The sequence below is a fragment of the Rhinopithecus roxellana genome, chromosome 9 (assembly GCF_007565055.1).
Source record: "Rhinopithecus roxellana isolate Shanxi Qingling chromosome 9, ASM756505v1, whole genome shotgun sequence".
Classification (NCBI taxonomy): Eukaryota; Metazoa; Chordata; class Mammalia; order Primates; family Cercopithecidae; genus Rhinopithecus; species Rhinopithecus roxellana.
In genome coordinates this window covers 12,350,007-12,371,403 of record NC_044557.1, presented here as the reverse complement: position 1 = coordinate 12,371,403, position 21,397 = coordinate 12,350,007, and the positions used below count along the sequence as shown (strand labels likewise).

General features: G+C 41.2%; 1 protein-coding gene across 1 annotated transcript in view; it reads right to left on the bottom strand.

Moving 5' to 3' along the window:
* Positions 1–1,392: 1,392 nt before the first annotated feature.
* Positions 1,393–21,397, bottom strand: part of PXDNL (peroxidasin like) — a 513,952-nt gene continuing 493,947 nt past the window's right edge. Inside the window, exons 22-23 of the mRNA XM_030937395.1 lie at positions 2,594–2,707; positions 1,393–1,837 (exon numbers count right to left, since the gene is read on the bottom strand). Of these exons, the coding sequence (XP_030793255.1) occupies positions 1,706–1,837; positions 2,594–2,707 (246 nt within the window). The 3' untranslated portion in view covers positions 1,393–1,705. The remainder of the gene's footprint in view (positions 1,838–2,593; positions 2,708–21,397) is intronic.

The following is a 21,397-nucleotide window of genomic DNA, read 5'->3' as shown; positions in this document are numbered from 1 at the left end:
CTTTTAAAACTTAGTATAACAAAAAATTGTTTTGGATTTTAAAAGGTCATGAAATATAAAACTGCTATGGGATATTAGGATTTATCCTTTTAAACCTTTTTAGTAAAAATTAATTTGGATCTTGGGAATCACTAACACATTTAAAAACAAATATACTACAAACTCCAGAAACATCTTTCCTCACTCATGATACAAAAGCTACTAGAATATTTTCTCTAAAACTAATACTGCATTTTACAAAAGAACTCTAAATATTGGGAAACGATGCCTATTTTTAAAAGTTTATTTTGTAATTGAAAAACAGTAGCGCTGTCTCTTTGAGGCCCTCTCTTGGCAGCACACTACATGAAATATTTCCTCAAAGGGTTTGGCTGTCACGGTTACTTATGCTTGTAATTCCAGTGCTTTGGGAGGCTGAGGAGGGACGATTGCTTGAAGCCAGAAGTTTGAGATCAGCCTGGGGAACACAGTGAAACCCTATTTCTACAAAATTTTTAAAAAATTAGCTGGACATGGTGGCATGCACCTGTTGCGCCACCCACTCAAGAGGCTGAGATGAGACTATTGCTTGAGCCCAGGAGGTGGAGGCTGCAGTGAGCTGTGATGGCACCACTGCACTGCACTCCAGCCTGGGTGACAGAGTGAGACCTTGTCTCAAAAAAAAAAAAAAAAAAAGCTTTGGCACAAAGTATTCTTTAAAAAGATCTATCAACCCCACATATGAGTACATATTTTTATGTCAGATTTTAAAGGCTCTGATCTAATATGAAGTGAAAATCACCTAAATTACTTAATACTCAATTCTGAGTATAAATACACTTGTCTGTGGGGTTCTGTGTCAAATGCTGTAAGAGAGTGCCCAAATCAGAAGAACCCTACAGCAACACATTTTGTAAAAGTCAGAAACACTTTCAAGTCTGCTTATAGTAAATTCAGATTGCTCCTGAATTTCAGGCTTGGCTCTATTTCAATTTTGACATCTCAGGAATGGTAACAATGACGAGTAAGAGGAAGGCAGACATTGAGCAATTCTGCTTTAAAGTCTCTTTCTTTCAGAGAGTTTGCATTTTTCAGCCACATGCAGAACTAACAAGTTCCCTAAAATAATGATATTCCTTCACTGACTCTTTCCTTATGTCCCAGGACTTAAGAGACTAATGAAGGTTAAGATAAATGCCTTCCCAGCAAAATCTGACAATTTTCTAGGTTGTAGATCTGAGAGAGGGGGGTCAGTGGGGAGAACAGCATCCCAACATTGTCATGAATGTATCACAGATCCTTCCAGATGTTTTCTGTAAGTGTGAAACTCATTATTTCAAAATTCCTGCAGATTATGAAACCTGGAGACCTCTCTAAATTCCAAAATTAGAGATTTTCCACAATACTCATATGTTTTTTAAATATTCCATGGTATTCTTTTTATTTCCAGATGCAGTATATAAAACTGACAGCTTACAGTAAGAAATATTTCTTATGATAAAATATTTCCTATGCACTTTATTGCTTTTAGTTTTGAATTATTTCAAGATGTGTTAGAAAATGAACAAAATAAAAGATCTTCAGTATATGTAAGATTAAATGAACTAAGTTGCTTAAGTCAGTGGTTTCCATATCAACGATGTGACTACAAGTTAAAAGTGCCAAAGTCCTAAGTGTCTCTTCCTGAGAAATTTCCCATTCAGGGCTCAAGAGCACAAAACTTTTATTAGCGTTTCTCTGGGGAATCAGTTGGCATTCCTCGGTCTCTGCAAACTGGACAGCACATTCCTTTTACCAATTCAGGACTGGCACAGGGAGCTGGGGCACAAATCTCCACCACACAGGTGACCTGGCCACTCTGAAAGGCAACATGCACATATCACCTCCATGTTTTTATAGTCAAAGTACGTAAAAGACAAATAAATATTTCTTATAATACATAATCTAATAAGCTGACTGTCTCAATATAATAAAAATTGTTCATAGTATAAGCTCATTTTTGCATGGTTTCTATTCAATCTTTCTTTCCACACATTTGCAGCATGAAGAGCAAGGCTGCCCTATAAAATGTTACCTACCTTACCGTACCATATGGTAGGATTAGCTGAGGAAGTTCATACATTTCTAGATGGCTGGAAAGAATCAGCTCTGTTCAGAAAGCAAACTAAATAACAAATATAGAACATGTTTTTTTGTTTTGGTGGACACTATGACAACACTTTTTTATTTTTCCATAGAATTGGGTAGTTTACCAAGTGCCCGCAGTGTTTATAGTGAGCCTGACTGGAGAATAATGAGATGAACTCAAGTCCCAGGCTGGCTCAGTTTACTTGTTGACATAAACTTCCTTAGCATCAGTTCCTTCGTCCATCAGTGAATATGGAAAATCTTGTTGTCTCTGGCAAGTGCTCATTAGATTGTGGCTATACTTTTTTATCAATGAGCAAAAACCTCAAAATTTCACACCAGTACCTTGATCTTAAAAATATACCTAGAATCTATTGACATAAAGTATTTTTTTTCTCCTTTTGAATTTTTCAATTATACTTCAAGTGGCTGGCTAGGAGAAGTGAAATGAGTGGAGCTGGAGGGGAGAACTTCTCGCAGCACAAACCTCACAGACGCAGTGAGTGCAGTCTTCTTTCATCCAGCGTTCTTCGGCCTTCCTTGGAACTCCTTTAACATCTGTACACCCTGCCTGCCTCAGGCGTGCCTCCAGCTTGTTTATCTGAAAGAGGAGGCAAAGGAAAGAAGAGTGGGAATTGAAGTGGAACAAAGCCAATCAATAACGTGGTTTGATGAAATGCTCTATTCTGTAAGCACACACCTAGAAGGCAAAAGAAACTTCAAAGCCTACATGATTTTTCTTAATATTTTCCCCCAGAACTTAATGAGCTTGAATCATCCAGTATCCAAACTAATAAACAGTTCTGTAGGTGTTAAAAAATATTGAACATGGACCTAGAGTCTGAAAGAGTTAATTTCTAAAGGAAGGGGAATTAAAATCAAATGAATAAAATTACATATTTGGAAAATCTTCTCAATAAGCATAAATGTAAAGTCAACTAATAAGTATTTTTATTATTTGTCGCCCAAGTTGTTATAAAATAATATGTATTTAACAAATATTTATTAAGTTTCAAAGATGAAAGCAAGCAAACGAGGGTCTCTCTGGCTTTACAATTTGGTAGAAAGGCCAACAAATCACAGCTATAAGCCATTAGATAATGAAGGTCTTTAGGAATCCCAAGGAGAGCAGAAGGGAAGTTGATATGGTTTGGCTTTATGTCCCCACCCAATCTCATGTTGAATTGTAATTCCAAATGTTGGGGGAGGGACCTGGTGGGAGGTGATTGGATCTTGGGGGTGAATTTCCCTTATGCTGTTCTCATGATAGTGAGTTCTCATGAGATCTGATGGTTTAAAAGTGTTTGACAGTTCCTCCCCCATTTGCTCTCTCTCTTCTGCTGCCATGTGAAGAAGGTGCTTGCTTCCCCTTTGCCTTCCACCATGATTGTAAGCTTCCTGAGGCCTCCCAGTCATGCTTCCTGTTACCCTATGGAACTGTAAGTCAATTGACCTACTGTCTTCATAAATTGCCCAGTGTCAGGTAGTTCTTTATAGCAGTGTCAGAATGAACTAATACAGAAGCCACACTCAGTTCTGCCTCAGGCAATGAGGGGAGACCTAATTTTATGGACTGAACTGTGTTCCCCCAAAATTCATAAGTTGAAGCCCTAATCCCCCATGTAACTATATTTGGGCATAGGGCCTCTAAGGATGTAATGAAGATTAAATGAGGTCATGGGAGTGGGGCTCTAACCTAATAGCACTGGTGTCCTTGTAAAAAGAGGAAGAGACTCCAGGTGTGCTCACACAGTGAAGGCCATGTGAGGACACAGGGAGAAGGTGGCCATCAGCAAGCCAAAGAATAAGGCCTTGGAAGAAACCATCCCTGATGACACTTTGATCGTGGACTTTCAGCCTCCAGAACTGTGAAAAAATAAACTGTTTAAGTTACCCATTCTCTTGTATTCTGCTATTGTACTGAGCAGACTAATATATGTTATATGGAAAAAAGCATTTGAGCTGTGAAAGATGACCATGTCTTTCAGGAGAACAAGCAGGGAAAAGGCATTTCAGGCAAATGGAAAAATATATATATATATATATGTGATAAAGCATGGGCACCACAAATAGATCAGTATTTCAGAAATGTACATTTTTCTCCCCTCCTTCATTGGGGACATCCACAGAGAACACGTTAGTGGGAACTGAGGTGGGATGAGTGGGTGGCAAAGAAAATTAGGACCTTAACAGTCACATAAATTAATTAAGTGCAGTCTCTAGGCAATGGGAAATAACATCACAATGATCACTCCAGTGGCAACATGAAGGATCACTGGTGAGAAACTAGCAACGAGACCAATATGGGCTCCACTGAGGAAGGAGGCAGTGAGACTAAAAGAGGCATGTAGCAGGTAGAGGAGATTGGCTAGATGTGGGTTTAAGAAGAAGAGAAGAACCCCCAAAATCACAATGAACTCAGGCTTCATTTAGAAAGCAAAAAGTCTTGATGTGAAAGAATTTTGATTCTGTAAATTCTTTTCACCACTTGTGCATTGAAGTAGGACAGGAGGGTTGGCTCTTGGAAGATAATTTAGCATGAATGCCTACACTTAGGCAGTGGCATCTACCCATTCATTACTCAACAGATATATTCAGTACCTGATATGTACCAGTTAATACACTAATAAACTAGCAGGACTTGATCCTTGACTTTATTTGAGCTGCGAGAATGGAGAGGATAAGACAAATATTACAATGCAGGCTTGAATGGCAAGGCTTCACAATAACCAGATGTGAACCAAATAATCCATTGCTAGAGTGGGGTCATGGGTTTGAAGAATGAAAATCACAAAAAGTCTCTGAAGATATTAATAAATATGTCCTAGCAGACTAGGACACATAGAAAACTTTTATTTCCAAAAACACTGGGAAAATGCATATCTATTCTAAACTTTAGGCACTTAGGACAGTAAAATTCTTTCAAACTTAAATAAAATGACAAATTAATAAATTATTTAATGGAAATAGTTTTGCTTTTTTTGTTTTGTTTTGTTTTTTGAGAGAGTCTCACTCTGTCATCCAGGCTGGAGTGCCTTGGCATGATCATGGCTCACTGTATCCTCAACCTCCTGGGCTCAAGTGATCATCCCTCCTCGGCCTCCCAGGTAGCTGGAACCACTGGTGTATGCCACCAAGTCCAGCTAATTTTTTGTTGTTGCTGTTGTTTTGTAAAGATGGTGTCTCGCTATGTTACCCAGGCTGATCCTGAACTCCTGGACTCAAGCAATCCTTCTGTCTTGGCTTCTCAAAGTGCTGAGATTACAGGCTTAAACCACCACACTGTGCTCTAAGAAGGGGAATAAATAGGTTTTTTTTTTTCTTTTTTTTTGTTTTTGTTTTTGAGATGGAGTCTAGCTCTGTCACCCAGACTGGAGTGCAGTGGCGAGATCTCGGCTCACTGCAAGCTCTGCCTCCTGGGTTCATGCCAATTCTCCTGCCTCAGCCTCCCAAATAGCTGGGGCTACAGGTACTCGCCACCACGCCTGGCTAATTTTTTGTATTTTTAGTAGAGACGGGATTTCACCATCTTAGCCAGAATGGTCTCGATCTCTTGACCTTGTGATCCGCCTGCCTCGGCCTCCCAAAGTGCTGGGATTACAGGCATGAGCCACTGTGCCCGGTCAGGAAATAAATACTTTAAGAATCTTGTATGTACCAGGACAGAGTGCGGTGGCTCACACCTGTAATTCCAGCACTTTGGGAGGCCAATGCGGGTGAATCACTTGAGGTCAGAAGTTCAAGACGGTTAGCATGGTGAAACCCCATCTCTACTAAATATAGAAAAAATTAGCTGGGCGTAGTTGGGAGCACCTGTAATCTCAGCTACTTGGGAGACCGAGGCAGGATAATCACTTGAACCCGGGGGGCAGAAGTTGCAGTGAGCTGAGATCATGCCATTACACTCTGGCCTGGATGGCAAGAGCAAAACTTCATCTCAAAAAATAAAAATAAAAAATAAAAAAATCATCTTGTATGGACCGTAAGTATAAGAAATACAGTGTATGGGAGTTTTGTTCCAGGTTTTACTACAAAGCCTGGATAATAAAAGGATGTAACTTTCCTTTTCCTATCACCCATGTATTCATTGTTAGTATACAGAAATGCCATTAATTTTGTATATGTTTATCTTGGGTTTATGTTGTATCCTGTAACCTTGTTCAACTCATTTATTCATTTTAGGAGTATTTTTGTAGATTCTTTGAGATTTTCTATGTAGGTAGCTGTATCATCTGAAAATAGTTTAATTTCTTCCTTTTCAACCTACAGGTCTTTTCCTTTTCTTGACTTATTGCACTGGCAAGGACTTCCAGCATGAGGTTGAATAAGAGTGGTGAGAATGGACATCCTTGCCTTGTTTGCAATGCCTTGCAATTTTACGGGAAAAGCATTCAAACACTCACCATTCGGCATGTAAATGGCAGGGTGATGTTTCCCTTTTGCTGCTTTCAAAATGTTTTCCTTTTTGTTTTCAAAAGTGTGACTATGATGTGTCTTGGTGTACATTTCTTTGGACTTGCCCTGACCTTCTCTCTTCTTTCTATCCAAGACTTGAATAACACAAATGTTGGATGTTTTATTAAAATCCCACAGGCTTCTTAGGCTCTGCTCATCTTGTTTTTGTCTATGCTGTCTCTGTTGTTGAGAATGTACAATTTGCTAGTCTTCTATCTTCCAGTTCACTGATTCTTTCCCCTCTGATCTATATTCCATTTTGAGTCCATCTATTGATCTTTTTTATTTCTGTTATTATAGTTTTCAGTTCCAAAATTTCCATCTGGTTTCTCTTTGGGCCTTGTATTATTTTGATGAGATTTTTCATCTATTTTTCATTTGTTTCCAGTGTGTTTGAAATTGCTCATTGAAGCATTTTTTATGACTGCTTTATTTATTTGTTTGTTTATTTATTTTGAGACAGAGTCTCACTCCGTCGCCCATGCTGGAGTGCAATGGCGTGATCTCGGCTCACTGCAGCCTCCTGCCTCAGCCTCCTGAGTAGCTGGGATTACAGGCGTGTGCCACCACACCCAGCTAATTCGGCTAATTTTTGTATTTTTAGTAGAGACAGGGTTTCAGCATGTTGGTCAGGCTGGTCTCAAACTCCTGACTGTGTGATCCACCCACCTCAGCCTCCCAAAGTGCTGGGATTACAGGTGTGAGCCACTGCGCCCAGCCTATGACTGCTTTAAAATCTTTTTCAGATAACTGCAATACCTCTATCACTTCAGTGTTGATTGCCTTTTTTTATTCCATTTGGGATCTTCCTAGTTCTTGGTATGATGAATAATTTCCTATTGAAACCTGGAGGCTTTGGATCTTACTGAAGCCTTCTATTTCAGGTATTTTCCTCTGAAACTGCTATGGCATGGGAAGAGGGGTCCCACATCATTACTGCCATGTGGGAATAGAAGTCCAGGTTCCCTCCCTGGCCTCCGTTGACACACAAAGGGGTTCTTTTCATTACTTTTGGGAGGAATTGGGGTTCTGGCTCCCTGTCAGGCCACCTCATAACCCTCCTGGATGGAAGGTGTAGTATTCTGTGACTCCTCCCCACACGGCCTCCATGCACCTCAGGATGGAGAAGGGCAGGGCAGCCTTATCACCCCCTGAAAAATGGAGAGCACTGGGGCCTCTCCTAGGCCTTCTCTGCAACCACCCCAGTGAAGAAGGAGGGGAGCTTCATTCCCGCTGAGTGAGGACGCAAGCCCAGGCTGCCCTTGTGACCCTAAGCTTTTGAGTGCAATCATCTGGCAGGACAATTCCCTAGTTTCCTACTTGGCTTTCTCGGACAGCAGTCTCAAGGGGTCCTTAGGTGCCTCAGTATAGCCTGGGGAGAGTGAAAGCCATCTCCTCACTTGGGCTTTGCTGATCTTGCTGCAGGTGGGGGCCACAGTTTCTTCTGTGCTGTTTGGCTGGGGAAGAATGGTTATTGTCTAAAAGTTACCTGTATTGCTAGGCCTCCACTTTTCTGGCCTGTTGTCTAGAGGGACTCAGGTTTTGCTGGGCCTTTTTCTGTGTCTGTTGATATGCTCAGGTTGCTGGCTTCTTCAGCTTCAAGCCTGAGCTACATGAGGAAAAAGTGCCCAGGAAAGAGCATCACATTGCTCCTGGAGTCCAAAGTCCCTGATCAGTCTGCTTTCTTGCTCTTCACCATTCTGAGTCATCTAATGTTTGTTTTAAATGTGATATCCAGGGGTTGTAGCTGTCTATACTATAATCAAGAGGCATCTGGGTGCAGTGGCTCATGCCTGTAGTCCCAGCACTTTGGGAAGTTGAGGCAGGTGGGTCACTTGAGGTAAGGATTTCAAGACCAGCCTGGCCAACATGGTGAAACCTCGTCTCTGCTAAAAATACAAAAGTCAGCCAAGCGTGATGGTGGGCGCCTGTAATCCAAGCTACTCGGGAGACTGAAGCACGAGAATTGCTTGAACCTGGGAAGCAGAGGTTGCAGTGATCCGAGATCGCACCACTGCACTCTAGCCTGGGCGAGAGAGTGAGACTCAGTCTCAGAAAAAAAGTAAAAATAAAAGAAAAATAAGCAGGAGGCAAAAATATATCTACTCCGCCTTCCCAGAAATAGAATTCTCATTAGACACTATTTCATATAACATTTTTACTTAATTTATTCCAACTATTGCAGTTGTAGATTTCCTAAAGATATATAATCAAAAGTGTAGCCTCCTCAGCCTCACTGAATTTCCCAAAAGGCAGCTGCGGTGTCAACGTATATAATACTGACAATGATTGCGTCATTGTTGCCCTGCATTCCAGAAGCATCTTTATCTGCATGGTTCCTGCTTGGGGTTGAGCTGCATGACTCCCCAAATTCAAATCTTGAGGGCCTAACCCTCTGTACCTCAGAATGTGATGTTTTTTGGAAATAGGAGTATTGCAGATGTAATTAGTTATAATCAAGTCATGTTAGAGTAGAGTGAGCCCCTACTTCAATGTGACTGATGCTCTCATAAACAAAGGAAATCTGAACAAAGATTGGCACACAGGGATAATCCCATGTGAACATAAAGACAGAGATCAACAAGCTAAAAAACATCACATTCTGAGGTACTGTCTAGTGAGACTTCTATTGCCTATCTCCTTCTGCAACAGGAAGGTGTACTCCAGATAAAGATGCTCCTTCCTCTGGGTTGGAAGATTGAAAAACTGTGGAAGATAGACACAGCTGAATCCCAAAGAGCATGCAACATGAGTGAGAAACAATCCTCCTTGTTGCTGTGAACTGAGATTTGGGTTGTTACTGGAGTGTAACTTAGCAAAACCTGTCTAATTCATGGCTTAATCTAGACCATGCTGCTGTATAAAATGCAAGTGAAAGAAAAAAACTCTCATCAAAACAACAAGAATTACCAAGTTATTTTCTTCAGTAATGGCCCTGATACAATGATGTAAGTGTCTTTTCACTGGGAGTTGTACAGAAACAGTTATGGGAAATTTAGAAGGGGTTTCTTATTAACCAGTTCATGTTGCTGAAAACCTTTTGTGTGCAAAATTAAAAGGGGAAATGGAAAGTACTGCAGAATTGTAACTACATAAGCTTGAACTATAAAGTCAAGGGCACTCCAAGACTAAGTGTTGTAAAGTTCAATACTTTTGCTTGGTGTACTTAAGATGCATCTCCAGATTTTTTATGCAAGAGTATAGCCATAAACCTGAAGAGCCAAGCTCCTACAAGATACCAGGACTTTTAAATGGGCAAAGAAACCTCTCTGTGTTGAGAAATATGAGTAAAACATAAAGCAACTCCAGTGTTAGTTCCAGCATGTAGCAAGCTTGTAAATCATCACTCCCATCCTCACGACAAGAAAAATTGGACACCCTGAAAATCAATAAATTTCTTAAAGAGCTAAGGTTGCAGGGCAAACCACTCAGGTGAAATCTGAAGAGACAGGAGGATAACAAGAGAGGCAAAAATCAAGATCTACTTACCTGGAACAGACTGACTGAGCATTGAGCCATACTGGTGGGAACACCCTGATGGTTAGTTTTATGAGTCAGCTTGGAGATTGCTTTCGGATGAGATTAACATTTAAACTGGTGAATTCTGGGTAGACCTCATCATCGAATCCGCACACACGTCGTATACCAACGCCTGAGCCCTATCTATCACTCTCATTGCCACTTCCCTAACAAGCGCCTACAGTACTCGAACTATGCTCCTCACCCTAACAGGACAATCTCGCTTCGCAACCTTAGTCAACATTAACGAAAACACCCCCACCCTATTAAACCCAATCCAAAGCCTCACAATCAGCAGCCTACTTGCAGGATTCCTCATTACCAACAGCATCTCTCCCATCTTACCTCCCCAACTAACAATATCATCTCACCTAAAACTCTCGGCCCTGTACGTAACCGCTCTAGGCTTCCTAGTAGCCTTGGACCTTACTCTTATAGCCAATAAGCTTAAAATGGATATCCCGTCATACATATTTAAATTCTCTAACATACTAGGATATTTTCCAATTACAATTCATCGCACAGCTCCCTACCAAAACCTACTTATAAGTCAAAACCTAGCTTCCCTTTTACTAGACTCAATCTGACTAGAAAAATCTATGCCTAAAACAATATCACATACCCACATTATCACCTCCATCCTCACAACCACTCAAAAGGGTATAATCAAATTTTGTTTTCTCTCTTTCCTTATCCCTCTCACCCTAGTCTTATTTCTAATAATGTAACCTATTACCCTGAGCAATCTCAATCACAATATATACACCAACAAACAATGTTCAACCAGTAACTACCACAAATCAATGCCCATAGTCATACAAAGCACCCGCACCAATAGAATCTTCCCCAATTAACCCCGGCCCTTCTCCCTCAAAAATCACTCAACTCCCTATATTGTTAAAATTAACCACCAACACTAACCCATCAAAATCTAAAACCCATAAAACCAACCCTACCTCCATCACTAATCCTACTAAAAGACTCCCCAGAACCTCAAATCCTGAGCCCCATGCCTCAGGATACTCTTCAATAGCCATTGCCATAATATAATCAAAAACAACCATTATGCCTCCCAAATAAATTAAAAATACCATTAAATCCATATAAGCTCCCTCATAATTTAAAATAATAACACAACCAACCACACCACTAACAATCAACGCTAAACCCCCATAAATAGGAGAAGGCTAGGAAGAAAACCCCACAAATCCCATAACCAACAGTACACTTAATAAGAATAAAATATATGTCATTGTTTCCACATGGGCTCTAACCATGACTAATGATATGAAAAACCATCCTGGTATTTCAACTACAAAAACACCAATGACCCCAACACGCAAACCTAACCCATTCATAAAAATAATCAACCACTCCCTCATTGACTTACACACCCCATCTAATATCTCCATATGATGAAACTTTGGCTCACTCTTTGCAACCTGTCTAACCCCACAAATCATCACAGGCTTATTCCTAGCAATACACTACTCACCAGATACCTTCTCCACCTTCTTCTCAGTCGCACACATCACTCGAGATGTCAACTACGGCTGAACCCTTCGCTATCTCCATGCTAACGGTGCCTCTATGTTCTTTATCTGCCTCTTTCTACATATTGGCAGAGGCCTATATTACAGCTCATTCCTCTTTCTAGAAACCTGAAATATTGGCATTATACTTCTACTTATAACTATAGCAACAGCCTTCATAGGCTACGTACTCCCATGAGGTCAAATATCATTCTGGTGTGCCACAGTAATCACAAATCTTCTATCAGCCATCCGATATATCGGAACTAACCTTGTCCAATGAGTCTGAGGTGGATATTCAATTGACAATCCCACCCTCACACGGTTCTTCACCCTTCACTTCATCCTACCCTTTATTATTACAGCCCTTACAATTCTATATCTACTATTTCTACATGAAATAGGATCAAACAACCCCTCCGGAATTTCCTCTCACTCCAACAAAATTAGCTTTCACGCCTATTATACAATCAAAGATATCCTAGGCTTAATCCTTCTCCTTCTCGCCCTAATAATAATAGTATTATTTTCACCCTACCTTTTAAGTGACCCAGACAACTATACTCCAGCTAACCCCCTAAACACCCCCCCCCCCGCACATTAAACCAGAATGATACTTCCTATTCACATACGCAATTCTACGATCTATCCCTAATAAATTAGGAGGAGTGCTAGCACTCCTCCTATCAATCCTCCTTTTAGCACTTACCACATACTCCATAAATCCAAACAACAAAGTATAATATTCCGTCCACTTAGCCAATTCCTATACTGACTCCTAATTATAATTCTACTAACTCTCACTTGAATCAGAGGCCAACCAGTAAACCAACCCTTCATCATTATTGGGCAAGTAGCATCCATAATATACTTTATCACAATCCTAACCTTAATACCACTTGTCTCCTTAACCGAAAACAATCTACTCAAATGAACCTGCCCTGGTAGTATAAGTTAATACACTGGTCTTGTAAACTGGAAATGGAAACTTCTCCCCAGGACAACTCAGAAAAAAAGCACTCAACTTCACCACCAACACCCAAAACTGGCATTCTAATATAAACTACTTTGTGTATTCTATGGGGTGTAAGCTTTAAATGCAACTTAAGTACCAATTTATTTTATCAGACCCCCTATGTAAATCGTGCATTACTGCTAGCCAACATGAATATTATATAGTACTATAAATGCTTGACTGTACATAGCACATGCTCTTGCACATTTACTAACTACCCTTGAAAATATGCTTACAAGCAAGAACTCTAATGATTTAACCAACTGTAGAACATAACACTAACATTCAAAGATCAAGCATCTCCCCAAGAATATCAACTAACACGACTGTTCATTTATCGTACATAGCACAGTAAATCGTTCATTGGGCATAGCACATTTTAGTCAAATAAATCCTCGTCACCACGGATACCCCTCTCAGTTAGGGGTCCCTTATTCACCATCCTCCGTGAAATCAATATCCCGCACAAGAGTGCTACTCTCCTTGCTCCAGGCCCATAACATGTGGGGGTAGCTATAGTGAACTGTATCCGGCATCTGGTTCTTACCTCAGGGCCATAGACATCAAGATTGCCCACACGTTACTCTTAAATAAGACATCTCGATGGATCACAGGTCTATCACCCTATTAACCAGTCACGGGAGCTCTCCATGCATTTTGTATTTTTTAATCTCGGGTGTGCACGTGACCCCATCGCAGAAAGCTGCCCCCCCACACACCGTATGTCGCAGGATCTGTCTTTGATTCCTAGTACATACCATTGTTGATCGCACCTATGTTCAATATCCCAGCCCCGCATAAATACCATAAGGTGTTATTTAATTCATGCTTGTAGGACATAACAATAGTCAACTATATGACACGTCCTTCTTTACACTATAAAATCACAACAAATTTTTTACTAAACCCCCCTCCCCTACCTCTGACTTTTTCCCTAAAAATACACTTTTGCCAAACCCCAAAAACAAAAGCCTTAATCCACTTAGCCAAAGCCTATGTTTTCATCTTTTAGCTGTGCATAACTTTAACTGCTACCCCTCAACTAACACAACCCTCATCTCATCCCACTATTCTCAACCTTAATCTCTTCTTTATTCTATCCCACCTATATACTTATCCACTACCAGACCCACATCCTTATTATCACAACCCCAAAGATAGCACTTCGCAACCACATACTCCTCCAAAAATCTAACAAAACCCCGTTTATGTAGCTTAATTTACCTAAAGCAAGACACTGAACATGCCTAGACGGGTTTATATACTCCATAAACAGACAGGTTTGGTCCTAGCCTTTCTATTAACTCTTAGCAAGATTACACATGCAAGCATCCCCGTCCCAGTGAAAACACACTCTAAATCACCACGGTCAAAAGGAGTAAGTATCAATCACGCACAACGCAGCTCAAAACACTTTGCTCAGCCACACCCCCACGGGAGACAGCAGTGAAAACCTTTAGCAATAAACAAAAGTTTAACTAAGCTATGCTACATTCAGGGTTGGTTAATTTCATGCCAGCCACCACAGCCATACCCAAGCTAATAGAGACCGGCGTAAAGAGTGTTTTAGATCTATTCCAATAAAGCTAAACTCCATCTAAATTGTAAAAAACCCTAGCTGATGTAAAATAAACTACGAAAGTGGCTTTAAAATTTCTGAACACACAATAGCTAAGGCTCAAACTGGGATTAGATACCCCACTATGCTTAGCCTTAAACCTCAATAGTTAAAACAACAAAACTACTCGCCAGAATACTACAAGCAACAGCTTAAGACTCAAAGGACTTGGCGGTGCTTCACATCCCTCTAGAGGAGCCTGTTCTATAATCGATAAACCGCGATTCACCTCACCATCTCTTTCTCAGCCTATATACCGCCATCCTCAGCAAACCCTAATGAAGGCCACAAAGTAAGCATAAATGCCCCCGCAAAAATGTTAGGTCAAGGTGTAGCTTATGAGATGGTAAGAAATGGGCTACATTTTCTACCTCAGAAAATCCCACGATGACTGTTACAAAACCTAAGAGCTCAAGGAGGATTTAGCAGTAAATTAAGAATAGAGTGCTTAATTGAATGAGGCCATAAAGCACGCACATACTGCCCGTCACCTCCTCAAGTATATTTAAGGATCAACTTAACTAAACACTCCCTCATATTTATATAGAGGAGATAAGTCTTAACACGGTAAGTGTGCTGGAAAGTGCACTTGGATAAACCAAGGCATAGCTTAACACAAAGCATCCGGCTTACACCCAGAAGATTGCAACATAATTTGATTGCCTTGAGCTAATGCTAGCCCCAAACCTAATCAACACTAATACCAAATTAACCTCTACTAAATCATTTACCCATACAAAAGTATAGGCGATAGAAATTTTATCCTGGCGCTATAGACACAGTACCGTAAGGGAAAGATGGAAAAGATTAACCAAGCACAAAATAGCAAGGACTCACCTCTATACTTTCTGCATAATTAATTAACTAGAAACAGTTTTGCAAAGAGAACTAAAGCCAAATTCCCCGAAACCAGACGAAAACTAAAACCAAATTCCCCAAAAACAGCTAAAAGAGCACACCCGTCTACGTAGCAAAATAGTGGGAAGATTTATGGGTAGAGGTGACAAGCCTACTAAGCCTGGTGATAGCTGGTTATCCAAGATAGAATCTTAGTTCAACCTTAAGTTTACCTACAGAATCACTTAATCCCCCCATAAGCTTAATTGTTAGTCTAAAGAGGGACAGCTCTTTAGACACTAGGAAAAACCTTATATAGAGAATGAAAAAACCCAGTTCCCATTGTTGGCCCAAAAGCAGCCATCAATTAAGAAAGTGTTCAAGCTCAACATAATTATCTAAAAAAATCTCAAACATTCTACCGAACTCCTCACATCACATTGGATTAATCTATTATTTCATAGAAGTGATAATGCTAATATAAATAACATGAATATTTTCTCCACTGCATAAGCCTACATCAGACTGAAAAACTTCACTGATACTTAACAGCCTAATATCAATAAATACAAACAAAGTCAATATTATTCATACTGTTAACCCAACACAGGCATGCTTTTAAGGAAAGGTTAAAAAAAGTAAATGGAACTCGGCAAACTTAACCCCACCTGTTTACCAAAAACATCACCTCTAGCATTACCAGTATTAGAGGCACACCTGCCCAGTGACACATGTTTAATGGCCGCGGTACACTGACCATGCAAAGGTAGCATAATCACTTGTTCCTTAAATAGGGACTTGCATGAATGGCACCACGAGGGTTCAACTGTCTCTTACTTTCAACCAGTGAAATTGACCTGCCCGTGAAGAGGCGAGCATAAAATAATAAGACGAGAAGACCCTAAGGTGCTTTAATTTAATTAACTAATGCAATCAAAATCATATAAATCTGCGGACTTTAAACTACTACACCTGCATTAAAAATTTTGGTTAGGGTGATCTTGGAGCATAACCAAACCTCCGAACAACCTATGCTAAGGCTACACAAGCCAAAGTGAGTCAACATCCATAATTGATCCAATAACTTGACCAACGGAACAAGTTACCCTAGGGATAACAGCAAAATCCTATTCCAGAGTCCATATCGACAATAGGGTTTATGACCTCGATGTTAGATCAGGACATCCTAATGGTGCAGCAACTATCAAGGGTTCGTTTGTTCAACAATTAAAGTCCTACGTGATCTGAGTTCAGACCGGAGCAATCCAGGTCGGTTTCTAATGTGGGTGGGCCTCATCCAGTAAGTTGAAGGCCTGAATCGAACACAAATAGCAGCCTCCCAGAGCAAGACTGACTTCTCCAGCAGATAGCCTTCTGCTTCATCTGCACCATCAGCTGTCCTGGCTATTCAGTCTGTCAGGCCAAGATTTCGGACTGTCCAACCTCCATAATGGTGTGAGCCAATGTCTTTGAATACACATATCAGACAGACAGACAGACAGACATTTCCTATTAGTTATAGTTCTCTGGAGAACTCTGACTAATACAAACACTTAAATGGTAATTTTAAGAAGTTGCTGGAGGCTTCCTTCACTTTTTTGTTCCAGTCAGGCCCTGAACAAATTGAAGGATGCCCCCCTACAGTGGGGAAAGGCACCTGCTTTTCTCAGTTCACCAATCACCAATCCTAGTGCTAATCTCTTCAGAAATATTCTCACAGAAACTTCCGGAAATATTGTTTAACCAGAGAGCTGAGCATCCCACGATCCAGAATTTGACACATAAAATTAACTATCACACTCAAGGTGGCATGGGAAAGAATCTGTTGACCTGAAGATATGTCAGTAATAACTTCCCAAACTAAAATGCAAAGAGAAAACTGAGAAGGAAAAACTAACAGAAAACCTAAGAACTACAGGGCAATATAAAAAATGTGAGCGTGACAAACTACTAGGTGTTATTGTCTTAGTGAGGTAACGTACTCATGAAGTTTAACTTAAGGAAACTTATAAGGTTCTCATAGAAGACATCTAAGAAACATCCCCTCCTGGCCCTGGCAGGGGCAGGGAAAGATATCCTTTGTGAAAAACACCCAGAGCCTTCTCCATATAAAAGGCCTCTATACCAAGGGGAAGGAACTTGAAAGGGTACAGTACTAAATTCTAAAACAAACTGGGAAAAGGGATTCTTATCCACTGCATCCTACTCCAGGCTTCCTGACTCACCTAATCAGGAAAAAGCCAACAGAAAAACCAGGGGTCTGTCCTCCAATGAAATAAATTACCTGCACACCAGCCAGGGAAAGGAGTAGGAGGTGGAGAAAAAGCCACAGTACTGGAGCAATGCTTGTGAAAATCACAGCCTCAGAGCATAAGCCCACTAGACAACTGAGCATTCATCAGAAGATGATATAATATTTCCCATCCCCACACCGAAGCAGCACATCAACCAGATGCCAGCATAACAACAGTGATGACTGCTGAAGCAGCTGAAAGACACAGACTCTCTCTGAGGAAGAAAACGTAAGAAAGGCCAGAGTCAGTAGGAAAAACAAAAACAAAGAGACTGGAGGAATTTAAAGCCACGGCATCTACGGTTACAGGAAACACTAAATGCAGCACAACATTCAGCCTTTTCAATACAAAAACCTAAAGCAAAGGCTTATGACTACAGTTCCTATTACCCAAGACATCATGTATGGCTTTAAACAAAATTTACAAGGCATGCTCCAAAGAAGGGGAAAAAATACAGTTTTAAGATGCAAAACAAGCATCGGAAGCAGACCCACATGAGACACAGATGTTGAAATTATCTGGCAGGGATAAAAAGAACTATGATTAATACATTCATGGCCGTAATAGAAAAAGTAGGCAACATTCAAGAAAAGACAGGTAATGTAAGTAGACAAAGAAAAATGCAGAAGAACAATTAAAAGAAAATGCTAGAAATCAAAACTATAACAGAAATGAAGAATGCCTTTGATGGCTTCATCATTAGACTAGATGTATTAGTCAAGATTGTCCAGGGAAATAAAACCAATAAGACGTGAATGTGAAGAGATTTACTGTAAGGAATTGGATCCATGTTTACAGAGATTAAGAAGTGCCACAATCTTCTATCTGAAAACTGGAGACCCAGGAATGTCAGTGGTATAGTTCAAAGACTGGAGAGCCAGAGAACAAATGGTATAGATCAGACTGAGTCTGAAGACCTGAGAACCAGGAGTGCCAAGGGCAGGAGAGGCTTATGTCCCGATTCAAGCAGTCAGGCACAGTTAATTCAACCTTCTTCCACTTTTGTGTTCCAGTCACGCCCTGAACAAATTGAAGAATGCCCACCTACACTGGGGAGGGGCACTTGCTTTTCTTAGTCCGCCAATTGTAATGCTGATCTCTTCAGAAACACTCTCACAGAAACATGAAAAATACTGCTTAACCAGATAGCTGGGCATCCCATGATCCAGAATTTGACACATAAAATTAACTATCACACTCAAGGTGGCAGGGGAAAGAATCTGTTGACCTGAAGATATGTCAATAGTAACTTCGCAAACTAAAATGCAAAGAAAAAACTGAGAATGGAAAACTAATACAAAATCTAAGAACTACAGGGCAATATTTTTAAAAATGTGTCTATTCAGAATCCCTTATAATTCCATATTAATTTTCAACAGGCTGTTTCATTTCTGCAAAATTGGTGTCCAAGTTTGCTAGGGCTGTCATAACAAAATACCACAGACTAGGTAGCCTAAACAACAGAAATTTTTTTTTTTCTCAAAGTTGTAGAGGCTAAAAGTCCAAAATCAAGGTGCCAGCAGGGTTGATTTCTTCTGAGGGCTTTCTCTTGACTTGCAGATGGTTATCAACTACATCCACATTATGAGGTACTGGGGATTAGAACTCAACATGAAAATTTGAGGAAAAGACACAATTTAGTCCATAATGCTACACCCTTTGAACCCCTAAAATTCATGTCTTTCTCACATGCAAAATAAACAATTCACCCCATCGCAATAGCCCCTAAAGTCTTAATCCATTCCAAGTCCCAAATCTCATTAAAATATCATCTAAACCAATTATGGGTAAGACTAGAGTATGATTGATCCTGAGAGAAAATTCCTCTCAATCTTTGAACCTGAGAAACCTAACAAGTTATTTGCTTTCAGAATACAATGGATAAGGACTTCCGGTAGATCATAGCAGACAGGAGGCAGGACTAGATTGCAGCTCCGGATAGTGCAGCATTGCGGAGGCTCTCATTGTGAAACTTAGCTCCACATCAACTGCAAGAATAAAACAGCAATCCTGAGAGGATCCACAGACCCTTTGAAGGAAGCAGACTGCTCCTGCAGGACCCAGGAGTCACCCCAAATACTGTAAGTGCCCCAAATGCAGAAGTGGGAAGGGGAGACCCTCTTTTCCCAGACACACACCTCCACTGGACAAGCTGAAGGTCTGTTTGTGGGAGATGTTCCCGACTTTACCTGAAGCTGAGTTGAGTTAGAGCCAAGCCAAGTGAAATACCAGGGGGGAGGAGGCAGCAGGGAGACCCTGAGAGCTCACTGAATCCCCAAGCAGCCCATTCCTGCCTGACACCACAGGGATCCATCAGGAGAGAGGCCAGAGGGGCAGGGGATAAAACCCCAATGGAGAGAAGGACTTCCCTAGCTGAAGCTTGTAACAATTTGAGTGGGGCCAGAAGCCTCCTAGCCAGAACTCTGGGGAGGGTGCAAATCCGGCTAGCAGACATCAGAGGCAGGGAAGAACTAAAATGCTTTTCTTTTCGTAGTTGGGAGGCGGAAAGCCTGAAAGCCTCTGGCAAGTTTTCAAGCCTGCCCTCCACCTGGAAACAGACTCCGGGCTGTTGCAGGTGGCACGGTGGGAATGGGACCGGCCCTTCGGTTTTCATGAGAGCTGGGTGAGGTCTGTGAGTGCCAGCTTTTCCCCACTTCCCTGACAACCTGCATGACTCAGCAGAGGCAGCTATAATCCTCCTAGGTACTAGGTACACAACTGCAGTGACCTCGGAATCTCATCCCCATCCCCCACAGCAGCGCAGCAAGACTGGCCCAAGGAGAGTCTAAGCTCACCCACGCCTAGCCCGGTCCCCACCTGATGGTCCCTCCCTACCCACCCTGGTAGCAGAAGACAAAAGACATATAATCTTGGTAGTTCTAGGGCCCAGTCCCTCTCTGTACTACTACAGCTGGTGCTTTCTGCTGAGCACCACCTTCTGGCAGGAGGTCAACCAGCACAAAAATAGAACATTAACCACCCAAGCTAAGAACCCTCATGGAGTCCACTTCACCCTCTGCCACCTCCACCAGCACAGGTGCTGGCATCCATGGCTAAGAGACCCATAGACAGTTCATATCACAGGACTCCGTGCAGAAACCACCAGGACCAGCCAGGAGCTCGATAAACTCACTGACTGGCTAGACCCAGAAGAGAGACAACAATCACTGCAGTTCAGCTCACAGGAAGCCACAACCACAGGAAAAGGGGGAGAGTACTACATCGAGAGAACACCCTGTGGGACAGAAGAATCTGAACAACAGCCTTCAGCTCTAGACCTTCCCTCTGACAGAGCCTACCCAAATGAGAAGGAACAGAAAACCCTGGTAATATGAAAACACAAGGCTCATCAATGACCCAAAAAAATCACACTAGTTCACCAGCAAAGGATCCAAACCAAGAAGAAATCTCTGACTTTCCTGAAAAAGAATTCAGGAGGTTAGTTACTAAGCTAATCAGCAAGGGACCAAAGAAAGGCGAAGTCAAATGCAAGGGCTTGTATCAAAAAATGATAATGGAAGTGAAGGGAGAAATATTCAACAAAATAGAGTGCTTAAATAAATAACAATAAAAAATTCAGGAAACTTTGGACACAATTATAGAAATGCAAAACGCTCTGGAAAGTCTCAGAAATAGAATTGAACAAGTAGAAGAAAAAAATTCAGGGCTCGAAGACAAGGTCTTTGAACTAACCCAATCCAACAAAGACAAAGACAAAAGAATAAGAAAATATGAGCAAAGCCTCCAAGAAGTCTGGGGTTATGTTAAACGACCAAACTTAAGAATAATCGGTGTTCCCGAGAAAGAAGACAATTCTAAAAGCTTGGAAAACATATTTGGGGGAATCGTCGAGGAAAACTTCCTCAGCCTTGCCGGAGACCTATATGTGCAAATACAAGAATCACAAAGAGGCCGGGCGCGGTGGCTCAAGCCTGTAATCCCAGCACTTTGGGAGGCCGAGACGGGCGGATCACGAGGTCAGGAGATCGAGACCATCCTGGCTAACACTGTGAAACCCCAT